This window comes from Fulmarus glacialis, unplaced genomic scaffold, assembly GCF_000690835.1.
Source record: "Fulmarus glacialis isolate BGI_N327 unplaced genomic scaffold, ASM69083v1 scaffold9843, whole genome shotgun sequence".
Classification (NCBI taxonomy): Eukaryota; Metazoa; Chordata; class Aves; order Procellariiformes; family Procellariidae; genus Fulmarus; species Fulmarus glacialis.
Genome location: NW_009202271.1, coordinates 40,538 through 55,916, shown reverse-complemented (window position 1 = coordinate 55,916; position 15,379 = coordinate 40,538). Strand labels below are relative to the sequence as shown.

General features: G+C 41.6%; 1 protein-coding gene across 1 annotated transcript in view; it reads left to right on the top strand.

The window, feature by feature from the left end:
- Window positions 1–255: 255 nt before the first annotated feature.
- The window catches only part of LOC104074185 (BDNF/NT-3 growth factors receptor-like), a gene marked incomplete at both ends in the record, with an annotated part of 43,495 nt that continues 28,371 nt past the window's right edge, over window positions 256–15,379 (top strand). The window contains one exon of the mRNA XM_009574233.1: window positions 256–444. Within this exon, the coding sequence (XP_009572528.1) occupies window positions 256–444 (189 nt within the window). The remainder of the gene's footprint in view (window positions 445–15,379) is intronic.

The following is a 15,379-nucleotide window of genomic DNA, read 5'->3' as shown; positions in this document are numbered from 1 at the left end:
AGTCTAGGTGATCCACCAGTACAAAAATTTGCTTCACATTCCAGCTCCTAATGGAAAAAACCCACTGTTCTCCATCTGCACTCAGACATATAAAATTCCTGAGGTAAGGTCAACAAGGCACACAGAGAGCTGTTGACTTTGGGGATGGAGGACAAACTGGTCAAAAAAAAAAAAAAAAAAATGGAATTAAGGGAATTGTCTGAGGGAAGGGAACCATGTTCTGAGTTACAGGAAGATCTTTGTTTCTAACTCTAGGTCCTTCTTCAGTTATCAGCAATGACGACGATTCAGCCAGTCCCCTCCACCACATCTCAAATGGCAGTAACACTCCGTCTTCTTCTGAGGGGGGTCCTGACGCAGTCATTATTGGGATGACGAAGATTCCCGTCATAGAAAATCCCCAGTATTTTGGAATTACCAACAGTCAGCTCAAGCCAGACACCTGTAAGTACAAACCACTGTATGTGTTTCAGTCATTCATTCTATGTGTGCAAGTGCTGGGGCTCCTTAACAGAGCTAGCAGAACAAAATGCACTAAATTCCTGGGAGTGGAAGGGTGGGGTTAAAATGTATGCAATTTGTTAAATGTACATGAGGTGAACCGCTTTACGTCTGTCAAAGCCAAATTCAGCCCTTGTAATGAGTCAATGAAGTCAACAGTGTTACGCTCAAAGCCCGATCCATATTCCATCAAAGTCACCGGTAGCCTTTCCATTGATTTCAGTGGTCTTTGGCCGGTCCTGTGCACTGCATATCTTCTTGGGAGAAAACAAATCCTGGGTCAGAAGCAGAAGTCAGTATTGTTACATACGCACTGCTTTTAAATTTGTCATATTGGCAATACATAACCTAACTTTGAAATCTGAGTATTTCTAAAGTTATAAGAATGGTAAGGGTTAAAACTTCAATTTTTTTCGTTTCATTGTATAATTCAACCTCTACAGCCGGAAAAGGTGTTGAATATTTAAAAGTAGAGCAGAAGGTTGCATGATGGACAATAAATGTCACATACAAATTCTTTCATGTTCAGTTAGAAGCAGGTGAAATATGAAAAAATATGAAGAGTTAAACTTGACTAATCATGAATAGTTAAAAAAAAGTATCCCTAACTTCAGATGCTACTCTTCAAACGTAGTAACAGTTTTAGAATTGGACATGTGAAATGTTGATTTTTGAATCAGTGATTAGCATTGCAGCAGATAACTGAAAAAATAGCTGAAGGGTATTGTAATTAATAGTAACTGCACTGCTTACTATTTTACATTACATTAAGGTCTTTAAGTGTTTCCGAGAAGGTTGTTCCTGCCTCTTTTTTCCTCTTTTTTTTGTGTGAATGTACATACCTTTCTGAAGTGTTACTGGAAGTCTGAACTGTTTCTCTGGGAAGTCACCCTAGAGATTCCCATTATAGCTGGTGAGCATTGGGCTTGCAACTAAGGGACACTACATCCTATCTGTATCCTACCCTGAATGATACCGCTTCATAGCACAAACTGTAGTCTAGGCGCTTACTGCCAAGGTTAGAAACCTTTGCCTCCAACTTTGCAAAGCTTAAATGCCGTAATAGGAATCTTTCTTGACCTGTGCAGGAGGGCATGCATACATACGTGTATGCATGACTTCTAAGGTTGCAAAGACTGATGCTGGACTACCTATGTATCTTGTGAATATTAATGCTCGTCTACATCTAGATTGTTGCACTAAGCACAATCCACAGAATGATATTCCTGCAGCGCAACAGAAGGTCTTTTTCTGCCTTTTTATTGTACATCCCTGATGTTCGCTCTTACCATAACGTTTTTGTATGGCAGTATTTTGTGATTAGAAAAGCCACATTATCTTTTCCACCAGAGGATATTTGAATAATCTGGCCTAGCCTATGCAGTGGGATGCCGAAGGTAATCACTGAATTGCTGATACTTGATCAGCACAAGGAGAATGTTATACAGATGCATTCTGATTAGAACATTAACTCCTGTGAAGAATAGAAGCTGTTAGGGTATCAGAAATGGGCAACATGCCCACTAGAGCTCTCTAATGTTATATAAAAAGCCATGCTTTTAAATATGAGGCTACTGTACCTCCATTCCCAGCTGCATTAAACAACATTATAGTTGCTTAAATAAACATTAGTGACTACAGAATATTTAACTTCCAGCATTAATGTTGAAACAACATATATGCTGTTCTGGGGAAAAACCCAAACTGTACCAAAACACAGAATTCTCTCACATTTAGTAAGCCGCACATTAAGTAGAGACACATTAAATCATGGCTGACTAGTGCTAAGTAGGTCCTGATCCTAAAAATACGTAAGTCTGTGTTTGGTTTTGTGTGCTGCAATGAAACCCACATGGTGTCAGGAAAATTAATCACAGTACATGAAGTTCCGTTTGTGCATAAATACTTGCAGGATGCGGCTCAAGACTTTGCTATGGTGCTCTGGGGAGGTTTGTGGGGCTGATGCTCTGCATTCTGCCACATTGCCATGGTGGTCCCAGTCTTTGTGTTTTTATTGCTTTAGCAAAGAGAATCAGGTAAACTGTGGCAGTGTATAAACCAAGGCAGATTTCTCCTACCACTTTGAGCATCTGTCCAATAAAGAGCATAATTAAAATTGTCTCAGACAAAAATGGTCTTCCCAGAAATAATTTCACATACGCTCCCTTTCTGTCTCTCTCACTCGCTTATTATTACAGAGTTGCACTTGTCCTTTCTTAACCTGCCAACCTCGTCCTGATGAGTATATCTGGTATTTATAAACCTCTAAGCTAAGTAGCTCTCATACCTTTTTCCTGTTTACAATACTGCCAGCTCCAGATGTCATCTTGTTTCTCATCTCCAGCAAGATAATTAACATTTATGTTTATTTCCTATATGGTCTAAGTTCCATTGTCCGCTAGCATTAAACACAGCAATCACTGACAGTCATGCTGGAAAAGATTCTTATGTGTTTAGCATATGTTGGTCTGTGGAAGGAGGTGAGACTTCGAGCTAGGTGAAACTGTAAGCAGGTCGTATTGCAGTTTTCACAGAAGTTGAAGGAGTACGTCTGCTGTGAGTAGCAAGCGGAGTTTCTTTTTTGTTATCTACTTAAGCCATACTCTGACTTGTCTACAGATAACCATTTCTGAATACAGTGTATCAAGCTCCACTGCAAAGTATTGGAAATGTATGTGTTTAAAAGAAAATGAAAAAGTTGATTGCGATCAATTTAGTTTGAAATTCCATCACTGTATCAGTAAATTGGTACTTTTCACTACTGAATAACTAAATCCCAAAGAGTGATGGCTTCTAAAGAGTCAGTCTCAGGCTAAAACTTATAGCCCTTTCTTCCTCTTGAGAGACAGCTTTCAAGGTGGGAGAAGCAAACTGATGAAGACCAAAGACCCATCAACTGGAGGGGTCGGGTTCCAGTCATCACTCAGAAGGGCTGAAATTCTGTTCCAGGTTTCAGCACAAATGCTCATCTGTACCTTTAATTGAAATAACAGTAGAAAATTACTCTTCATCTTCCAACTGGGATTGGCTGATATTTCCCACTCCAGCTGCTCATCGTCTTAACTACCCGTTTTCCTTGCCAGCAAACCCGCTGATGCTTCTTCAGCATCTTTTTCTGCCTGACACCCCATCCCAGCACTCCTGGCTTTTCCTTTCCCTGCCATGTACCCTTGGTTGCTGCTGGCTGGTGGGCTCATCTGCCACTCCAATATCTTGAATATTTCCACCTTGAATGTTTACAGTCTGTGGTGCACAGACATGTTTCAGACACGTACCAGACTTCCTGTTTCCTTTTTGTGTGAAATCAAAAGGTATTTCCTTTTTGGCAGTACTTGGCTAACAGTGACAACTCTGATTTCAGGTATGTGATAGAGAGTCCGCAGCCTGGACATGGTGAAATGCTCTTTGCACTTAAGTCATGATAAACCAGGTTGTGCTGTATTAGCGTCAGCCTGCAAAACTCTTGCCTGGCAATTACCAACAGTGTTCAGTTGTTGCTGTTGAAAATTGGGCCGTAACTTTCTAGTGAAGTAACATCACCAGGTGCGGAAACCTTGCATGGATGGCAAACCTTGCAAAGATTTTTGCCCTCTGAAATCAACTGGAAGATGTAATATCTTGTGGGCACAGATGCTAACTATTGCTAGATGGTTAGCTTCACCAATCTTATGATTGGTGTCACAGCCCCTAAGCTATTTGGTGTTTTCATTAATAACATGATATTTCAAAAATTAGTCTTTGACATCTCTGCACAGATGCCAACTGTTGGCATCAACTCTGCTCAGTTGCCAACTGAGCCTGCCAGACCTGTTGAAACTGGATGGAAGAAACGAAGCCATTTTCCCCATGAACGGCTATGGACTTTCTTCATTCATCAGTTAGCTTGCAGCCCGGCGCTTGGAATATATCAGCCCATTACTATTATATTTCCATGATTAATGGTGGAAATGCAGTCAGTAAATAACATTGCTGTGTTGGTAGTAATGTGAAAAGCAAAACCTAAGGAGAGGGCATGCATAAAACGTCAGTGGAACTGCCCGGGTTGAGACTCTTAGGGAAGAACTTGGGTAAGAAACTGCTTGGAGGTGGTTTTGGAATTTTGAAAATCAAACTGTTCTCTGACTCTCAGCCCAGTAACACCCACCCCCACTGATGACGTTACTGTAGTTGTTTGGGTGCAACTTCCTTTCATGCAGAGGTTTGCAAGCTCCAGGTTTCAGGCCACTGGGTGGATAAATAGCAGCTGCACTGACATCAGTTTGCACTTCTCAGCTAATCTGTAGTTGCAATTCACTTAATTTCATCCCTAAAGATATTATCAATGATGTAAAATAGCGTACTGGGCAGGCTTGTTGATTAGTCAGTGGGTGGTTTAGTGGCAAGATGTTTTCAGTGGCTGGCCATACATATAGCCATTGCGTTTCAGATGATGTGGTGTGGATTGTGGCTTTCCTATGGGAAATTTGGGTATATTAATGAGATAGTCTTAATATTTTGTCTATATTTCTGCAGTTTGGGATTGTGTTCCTTCAAGTACAGGAGTGTGGATATACAGTTTAGATAATAACTATTGTACTTCCCGTTGGCCTCTGTTAGGGAAAGCCTGCAGCTGATTACAAGTTGGTAGAAATAATTTTTGTAAATTAATTTTGGTTTATTTTGCTGATCTGAAAAAATGAATTTACAGTCCATAGCTGCAGTTCCACAGTAAAATTGCTAACTGCATGTGAGATGCTAATTTTAAAGGCAGAAGTTTTGAGAGCATCCCTCTTCTATTCCATTTTGAACACTGAACTTTTCAATTTATGCTTAGGGGTTTTCGTTTACATTTTAGGGATTGTTACACCATTTAGTTAAAGGTGATCTCAGTCTTTCTCTGACTTTCCTTGTTCTTTAACTATAGATTTCTTCTTAGCAGATACATAGCCAGACTTCAGTTGTCCCTATTAGGCAGGAAAGTTGCAGAAACGCTCTGCTTCAGTCCACCACCTTCTTGAATGTCTTTTAAGGGAGAAAAGAAATAGGAGTGTTATTCTTATCATTTTATCGTGACTCCCACAGTACTGGACTTTTCTCTTTAAAGCCATAGGTCTTGGAACCTGGTGATGATGTCAGATTTCATTTTAGAATGAAAAAAATGTGAAGAAAAGCTTGAGAATGTGAGCCAGACCCCAGAAGGCTGAGGAAGCAGAAAAAAAAAAAAGATCTGGATTTGGTTTTCTTCTGTTTATTACATTGTGATTCTTTTTAAACTCAGTTTCATGATTTGGGAGCATTTGAGCATGGCAGCAGCATGTGCGGGTCCCGCTCCACCAGTGTGGGGAGATGGCCCTGGCACAGCTGCTGCAGAAACCAGTGGGGAGCAGCCAGATGCTGGCACCCGCTGAGTTGCATTTCATCTCCCAGGCCGTTTATGGAAGGGTGCAGCTACTTGTAGTTCAATACCCAGTTGTTTCCGTGGCTCTGATCACTCACACCCGGCAAGGCAGACTGGTTTCTCTTCATTTTGGAGTGGGCTGACAACCTTCTCCCCAGCCCTTGGATCACTAGCAATGGGCCATTTGATATGAAAAAAGAAGTAGTTGTCTGTATTTCCAGGGTAGGTTCAACAGAAGGAGGGGATGTGGTCACCCGCTTTGTATTTCTCAGGCATCTTTGCCCCAGGAGTTCCACAGCACAGCCTGGCCCCAGCACACGTGTTTCCTTGCTGGGTGCCTGGGCTCTCACTGCAGAGCGGGGACGTGAGAGTCTGGTGATACGAAAGCAGCAGGCAAAAAGGAAATTCACCAAGAGAGCCTCTACGCTGCAGGGATCTGCCAGGCCTCTGACCCAGAGCAGCAGATTTGTTCATTTCCACGTGCTGCTCATCCTGCACGTACGGTGTCCTGTAGAAAATAGTGATGTGCAATGAGCAGACTGCCTGCAGTGGACGATCTCCATTTGACTTTATTCCCCCCGTACAAACTATGGCGTGTTCCAGGTTGTATCTGTCACCCTACACTTTCCTACAGTTTTGAGGAACAGGTAATTTTTGACACACATTGCAAGGTAAAAAATAGACTGAGTTGGCCCCTGTGCACAAAAGAAGGGTCTCCCAAGAGAAACACTCTGTCAGCATTTCCATCTCTTTCGAAAGGCTTTTGTATCTGACTGACCACAAAAGAAAGCCTGCTGTAGTAGTTTCTTAGCCAGCTAAGCCCTAAGCCTGCGGATTTTCCATCAAGTCCCAAAGTTCGCAGAGCTGAAAATTTATAAGCAGCTCATTTTCCTATAAAAGACACCATAACCTCAACAGCCAGAACGCAGAGGAGCAAAACTGATCAATCCTAGTGAAATCCAGACTGGGAGGAATCCAGACTCGCTGTCCAAGCTGAAATTGCCAATCCTGACATTCGGGATTCAGAGGCTGGGAGGCTTAACAGGGCACTCACTTCAGATGCTGAAAACCAAAAATCTTTAGATGCTGAAAGCCAAACATGAATGAGGTTGAGATTACAAAGAGGGATATACATATTATATTTACTGCTTGTCCTGATCCCATTGTGTGCTTTACTCTGAAGATATTTTATTGGCTAGGTAAAAGTATAAGAGAAATACTGGCTGAATAAAGATATAAAGATATATGAAGGTATATTTTATCATCTTGACTAAATACTTTTGTAGTTTGATTGCATGTTTTAATCCCTGGTTGCGGTCACCATTTCAAATGTGTGTCTTTGCAATTGTTCATCAAGTCATACATATGTCAGAAATGTCAGCCATATACATCAGTGGTGTATTTCATTAGTTGCATTTGACTTTTGTTAACTGGCGAGAGATGTGTTTCCCAGACCGTAGCATATTGAGTCTCAGATATTTTTCCCAATAACGTGGTCACATATTTCCTTTGCCCAACAAATAAAATGTAACAGGGAATAAATAAATTCATGAGAAATTAGATTTTTTAACTCCTGCTGCTCATGCTGAGACTCACCAGAGCTGCAGTTTTTTGTTTTCCAACCAGATGGAAGAAATTCTCCCAAAGGCAGAAACCTTCAACTTGAAAAGTATGAGTTTCTACCTCCTTAAAAATTCAGAATTGGAAAGAAAGGAATATTTCCACATTTAGTGTAGAGGTGAACCCTTAGAATCACTTTTGCCGCCAGTAGTTACTTGTGTTGCAGTTTTGATCTGTCCATGAAGTCCATTTACATCTAACAAAAACGGCAAGAAATCATGCTTTCAGCAAAATATTTGCATTTCATCACACGGAATGTTGTTCTGTAACCTGAATTATTCAGTAAACTACTTGCTCTGAGAGTCCAAATGCTGGAAATGCAACTGCAAGAAAGAACAGCTTGGACTCTGATCATTGCTTTATGAATAGCATGAGTGTTTTATCACCTGGAAATACAGCACATGAAACATACTTCTGGCTAAATAGTGGATGTTAGAAGGAGATCTGAGCAATGAAGATCCAAAGTATGCATTTCAATTACAGAGGAAGAGTATGAAGCAAGGCAGCATGAAATATGCACTCTCAGGGAAGTGTCCAGTGTCAAAATTCAGGTAGAGTGTGTACCTTCTTGTGCAAATTTGTCAGGTAAACTTCAGATAAACACACTGTTCTTCTTCAGCAAAGCACTAAAATGCACTGTCAACATCAAGTCCAACCATGGGCTTCATGTGAAGAGCACACTTAAGGACTTTATGAAAGAGGAAGTGAAATTAAACACATGCGCAAGCATTCTCTGCAATTAGGGTATTAGTCAAGATCAAAAAAACCAACATGGTGCTTTTTAGTAGGTGTAATCTCAGTGGCATCGCTACATTCAGTTTGTCATTTGACAATACAGAAATACATACACTATTTTGGCACCAAAATATGTAGCTAAATCAGTAATACGTAAATGACAAATGACACCATTTATATTGTAATGATTAAATTATGCCTTTCAGGCTCTGTGCTGCATTCTAAGTTTTATGGATGTTGATTTTATATACAGTAACCTGCATATGTATGTAAAAGCGTAATGGGAAAATAGCATGATGGAGGTTAAATGGGTAGTACTTATATTCAAGCTAAATGGGAAAAAAAAGTAATCCATTGTGAAAAACTCCTTATCATGAGCCTATGCATGGGAGCAGGATTGGGCCTTGGATTTATTCTTTTGTGTCAGTGAGAGTTTTGGCCAAATAAGAAACACAGATCCCAGAGAAGCAAGGTAGTATAAATAAGAATAAAATGAGAAATTTTAACTCTAATAAATACTAAAGTACAAGAAAATCAGAAATAAATCAAATAGCTTTGTAGCCAAAATTATTTCATAAACCCCACTTCTAATTTTCTTGAGTTCCTCACCAAGCAAGTGCATTGTTATTAAGAAACATGAGTGTGTAAAATGCAGTTAGCCCTGCCTGAGCACAAGCTCACCCAAAGATGAGTTTTGGGAGAAAATGATCAGGAATATGGTTGTCCACAACAAGCATCGGTTAAGACAGGGTAGTGTTTACCGCAGTTGCAATGTGAGCCATGTTGTTTTTCAGCTGTGTGTAACATCTTCACACCTCTCCCTGGCAGCTGTCTCTGAGGAATTAAGGCTGTCAGTGCTTTGAGACTGTGACTTTTGAGGGCAGTTTAGCAGTTTGTGTCCTGGAGGAGACTGTGCGGTCGGCTTTGCAAGTTTGCAGATCTGCGCAATGCAGGGAGGCTCTGGATGGCGATGGGTTACAGTATGCCTGAAGCCATCCGAACTGCAGAAGGGTCGATGACCCACTCTGAATATATGCACGCCCCTCCTATTTATGTGTTTCTGTGTATGAATGAGGGTGTATTGGCTTGCATGGCAGCCCACGCGCCCAGCAGTTCACCTGCTCTGTCCCTTCTTTTCCTACATCATCTGTGCTCTGGCTATCAGATTCTGCGAGAGAGTGCTTTCCCCACCGCATCCCACTGGTAGTGGATCCACGCGGCTGGGATGCGGGAAGCTTGTGCTCCCGCCCCTGCCCCGTCTCCCCATGCAAGCAGGAGTACTTATCAGCTGCTCTGGGGTGCCTAATCTCCCAAACCTTTTTTATTTTGTGGTCTGTGCAGCTTGATTATCATTCTGTCTTGAGAAACTTTTCCCAGAAAAAATGCCACCACGGTTCATAAGGTCCAAGGACGTTTGGTTTGGTTTTGACAGGGTTTTGCTGAGGAGCTCCTCAGGCTTAGCTGCGTGTGTGTTATGGGCATAGGACAAGCCAGCGGCAAGTGGAACCTAACAGCCATTTAAAGTGTTGTCAGAGATAAAAGTAACACAGTTGGTAATATTCTGAAATATTCTGTAATATTCTTCAAATAATTTTTTTCAGCATTAACTTGTTAATTAAGCTTCTCAACAAGCTTCTCATTTTCCACAACAGCACTTGGGGAAAAATGATAAGGCTGGTTTTTTCTCACTGGAAGGTGTTTAATTAATACACGTGTTTTAGTTTAGACATATATTCTGCATAAAAAAATACTTGAGCTCAGCATTTTTTACTCATCTAAAAAATATGGTGACGCGAGTAGACAATTCCAGGAACAAGCTTCCATCATTAATTAACACAAATAAAAACCCACCTGCTGAAATGTATCTTTGTAATCATCTTTTAGAGCTTTCTCACTTTCCCTTAAGCTAGTTTTCTTTTGGTTTGTTGGACAGAAGCGAGAGCACCTTTCAGTACCAGCTGCTCTCTCTGCCAAGGATGCCGAAGGGACCTCTGCTTAGTGGGACTATGGCTGCGGGGCCAAGGAGAGACAGGCAACCCTTGAGCTCAGTAATTCCCAGGCTGTGAGGGTTAGTATGAATTTCTCAGCCTGTGGTTGAGCAGGAAATTCCACAGAGAACGGGTTATCGCTCTTCAAAGGCCAGTACGTGGATTAAGTCATGGGGAGTACAGATCTGGTATGAAGTGAACACTGGGTTGGTCATATCTCTAGCCCATCAATGCCCATAATAATTGAAGACTATTATTTGCAGATTGCAGGGTAATCACTGTGATTGAAGTATAAAACCCCTGCAGGGGAAAAAAGTGTCAAATAACCTAATTCAAGACCCTGTAACCAGGTCTGAAATTGTTAAAAGTTCTGTTGATGAAAAGTTGTGCAGTACCTCTGGCTAGCGACTTGCTCATTAGCTTTTTGGGGGCAATTAAACATTTAAATGGAAAACATGTTGCATGGGGATGTTGTTTGCATTTAGAAAAAATACGTGGTGTATGCATACCAATTATTGCCTGTTTCTCTAAATCGCAGCATATCTCTGTGTAACTAATAATCTCTCTAGGGATTTTTTTTTTTTTTTTAAATTTCTGCATTTGGGGAATCTAGATTCCATTCTCAGATGTCAGCTAGGCACATGAAAGGAGCATCTCAAAGGCATTCAGGTGCTAAATCAACGACTAACTGCTTTTCTAAAAAGCCCCTTGAACAGCTTGGAAGTGTAAAGTCTGGTCAATAGAAATCAGAGTGTAAGTCAGCTTAATACTTTGGACAATTCCAGTAAATGATTGCTTCGCCTTTAGCTACCTCAATGCCTTTGAAAACTGGTTGCTGGAAACTCTGTTGAAAGTCAGTAATTGTACAAGTCACAGAGTGCTCGAAAAGGCTTTCAGTCTCCAAGAGGATATTTTGAGCAGCACTGAGTTGTATTGGAGGGCTGGAGTCAGAGTTAAGGAGATGGGAAGTGAAGCTGTCTTCACGGTAGCACTTCCTTCCCCTCTTCCCTCCTCCCACCTTGGTTTGTTTCCCACAGCACTGGAAAGAAAGAATGGAAGACGTGGTGGTTGTCTCTGTCACGTGGTTATTTATTCCGAAGACTGGATAGTGAGAAGCCAAATCTAACTTCCAACAATCTCCAATTTATACCATTTTGAGGGAAATACAGATTTGACAGAATTTTCAACTGCTTATGAATACTTCTTTGAGCTACAGTTTCAGTTAGAAACTTTCTGAACTGAAGCCATTCCCACACAGCTCCTCTCATTTCTGAGTGTTGCTTAGGATTTGTTTAGATTTGGTTTCTTAGGCTGTCTTTCAAGGATGTGCTCTCATTTTTTTGGTGCCCACAACTTGGAAGGCCTGTGGCTGAAAAAAAAAAAAAAAAAAACAACTGAAACCAATACCCATCAAGGGGAACACGTCCCACACAAAGTAGGGAGGAACAGAAAAAGGGAGAAACAAATGGAAAAGAAACAAAAGAACCCCAGTCTCAACCTTTGGCAGAGAAAGAACAATACATGACTGATTTGCTCCGACTGCTTGTGCAGGAGGACATGATTTGTCTTGTCCCTGTTTTATTCTCATCAGAAGAAAAGCAACTGTTTTGCAGTATTTGCAGTCTCACTCAAGAGACTGTTGAGACTGGAATAGCAATGGGATTGCCTCCAGACAGAAATGCATTGATCAGCACTGTGCGGGAAAGCCTTCAAAAGCTCCTTCTTGGGTAGTAAAGTGGGCTCATTCTTCATCCTCTGATTTAGAAGTGGAAATACGCTGTTACACAGGGTTGCTCTTTCCGGGACTGTCTGTGTTGGCATGTGCTTGTGATGCTTCAGTCTGTGAAGTTCACTTGTGCAACAGGGAGTGCACAAAGGTGCTGTATCATCAGGTGAGAGTAAAATGATTTGTGTTATCATTGCCCATCAATACTGTTCCTGTCTGTGTTGATGGTAAGTTCTCACCTCATTTTGCATACTGTATCTGCTCAGTTTGGGTGTGGACAAATTGCTACAGTGGATCTCAGTAGTAATTTTCCAGGTACCTAAAAATGGCTGGTACTGTACCTATTAGCCACCCTTCACCAAATAAGTATCTCGTAAACCTTAAGGAGTATATTTTTTTCAGGTCTTCCAACACGTAGAGATTGGCTTATGCTCTGTGACATAAAGATTGATGTCCTTTTTTAAATATTAACTCTGTCTAATAAACCAGCAGATATTCCCTGTATGGTATGTAGCAGCTTCCCTGACATTAACAGCAACATATTTCTATCCTCCTGTGGCCAAAACCCTCAGGACCGGGAGACCAGAGGAGAAGAGGGATCAGAAGCAGCTAAAAGGCCAGAGGCTCACGGCTTGCTAGCACCCCCAGCCATTGCAGCAGAGAGCTGATGCTCATCTGTCCTGGCAGGCAACGACGTGAAGCAGTGTTAGCATCATCAGAGGTGCGTTGGCATTCTGCACCCAATGTAATGACCGGGGTGAGCCTTTGGTACTGTACCGGGGGCTCTGAACCCCCACCGCATTCACAACGTGCCTGGAGAAGGGACTGCTGCCCACCCCTCTGCAGCAGGGGAAATAGGCAGAGGCAAGTTCGCCATCCTTCAGCTCCTGCAGCCCATGGCTGGCTACAGGTGTAAACTGCCTTTGACTTCAAGTCGCATCAATTCTCTGGCCACCACTGGGAAGGTTGGATTTGCAGGCTGGACCCCTTCAGCTGCCACAGCCAGGTCCAGCAGGCATCAGACATGAAGCCCAAAAGCTCTGCGCTCAACTCAACCTTGCAGGAAGGGTCCTTTCAGTCTTGTGCCTAACCCTGAGAGGAGACATCAGGTGCATGTTTTCAGTGAGGTGTGGTTTCAGACACAGTAAATCACAGTCCTCATCCTGAAGATGTAGTATAGGAGCACAGGCTTAAGCCACAAATTCACATGGTCCTTCTTGGAGAACATAGTTCCTTTTTGTCTTAGCTTTAGCTTCTGGAGAGGAAGGCAGAAGTCTTTTGCTTTCCTTGCAGATGCAGTGAATCCTTGTGAAAGTTAATCTGAATTCAGCTGTTTGCAACAATCCTTTTTTTACTAGAAGATGACTATTTCCCAACTCATTGCATTACGCATTCTCATGCAGCACGTTTCCTCGCTCAATTGGTTTCGCACATTTATCACAATCTTGTATTGCACTTTGAGATTACAATTTTTTGCCTCTATTAATGGCAGCATTTTAGAGATCCCTGAAATTGTACCACACTGAGGAATAAATACAGTGCAAGATAAAGTATGTCTTTCAGAAATGAGGAAGAAGAGAGAAGTTTCAACTTTTCTTTGCAGTGATAGCTTTCCTCTAGAGGCCCAATCCAGAATTGATTTCCCATTTTAATCAACGTGAGTCTTTCCAGCCTATTGATCTCTGTGTGTTTTGAGTTTACCCTCAGAATCTGAAACAGGGCTGTGGTAAATGGCAACATTAAACTGGTAAGAGATTTATCTTGGACTGGTAAATTTTCTTGACTACAAGATAGGATGGTTTCAGGATAGAACAAAGCACGCAGGTGTTCATTGCTCCTGCAGAAGACAGCTGCTCAACTTTGCAGCTTCTGTTTATTGACAGAATATGCGCACAGAAATATGTAGAGCACTTTCTATGGGAAAAGCACAGAAAAGCATTGGGTGGAGAGAAAGTGCACAGAAAAATCTTTGAATTTTATTTGTTTTGGTCTAGTCTTGGGACGCTCTCTGCCTGAGCGTGCGGTATTTATTTTTTATCATATATATGAAAGGCTGTGCCCACCCACAGTGAGTTCTTGGCCTCATCAGACCAGTGATCCCATCCAAATGTCCATAAAAGCTTCTAAGAAACGTTTTGTTACGCTTTCTCTGACCTTTCTCTATGGGTATACTGTATACAAACATACATTTAAAATCCACAGTATTCATTAGCTAAACCATCTCAAGAGCTGTCTTCCTGAAACTTTGATTCTTCCATGACTGCAGCCAGAGGCTCTGCTGGGAGACAGCTGAATGTCTGAAAGACTAGTGTCTGCCCTATGATAAAGAAATACGGCGGCAGCAGACTGCAGAAAAGTTGTGTCAGAATGGTCCCCTGAATTTCCCTCCTCTTGCAGAGTGCTTTTTTAGGAATCCCCCTCAGAAATACAAGACGAATTCAGAGAAGTGCTAAGAACAAAGCTGCTGCAGAACATCTCTCGATGCCGGGAGTTTTCATTTTTAAGAAAGAAGGGCAATTACTTAAATGGAAATGCAGTCTAAGGAAAGAGAGCAATGCTGACTTTAAATCTTTCCTAGATTTCCACGCTCTTATTATAAGAAAAGGAAGTATTAGTTTACAAGCTTGGGTATAAACCCTCTGTGGTCACAAGTATTGGGCCCATCATCCCTGCGCTGCTTTCTGCTGGCAGATCCTTAGAAGCCGTGTCAGTGCTGAGCTGGACTTGGAATTTTGCATGGCATGTTAACTCTGTGGGTAATCAGGCTAAGAATGCCATAGATCAAAGCCTTTAAACACATTTGAGCCAAAAACAGCGAGCACTGTTTTCTTTGTATCTCAGATTCTGTCATGGAACAAGCCTTATCTAACCTCATCTGTGACAAACCTCATTGTCTCTGACAAGAGTGTATTTGGAATTAGCTTTTGGGTTGTTCGTTTTAAGTAAACTAATGAGCCATTTAATGCAAGCTAAGCATTTCTGCATCCTGATACGCTTGAATTATTGAGGTTCTTGGTGTGTGATGTTGTTTAAGTTGTGCAAGCTGTAGAATGACTGTAAATAAAATTGTGCTTTTGGGCAGCTAGTACTCAATCTGATCCATAGAAGGTGATGGTTTGATTCATAGGAGACAAAAGCTTCTTCACTCCTCCTCTTCAACCCAACGAAAGGTGGTGGAGCAAAGCGTCAGGGAAAAATAGTATAAAGACCTATGAAATGCACACTGTACCCATGAATGCAAAAAATATGAAGTGTATTAATATATTCAGTCTCTTATAGCAAGATTATGGACGAAAGGAAAGGCAATGCAGACTCTTTAACATTTTGCTTGTTACCTTTAACAGGCAGATGTTCTGTATGGGCAGAATTCACTGTCTATCCTCAGGCTTTGCTACACGGAATACCTCCCGTGTTGCAAACACGGAGAAAATA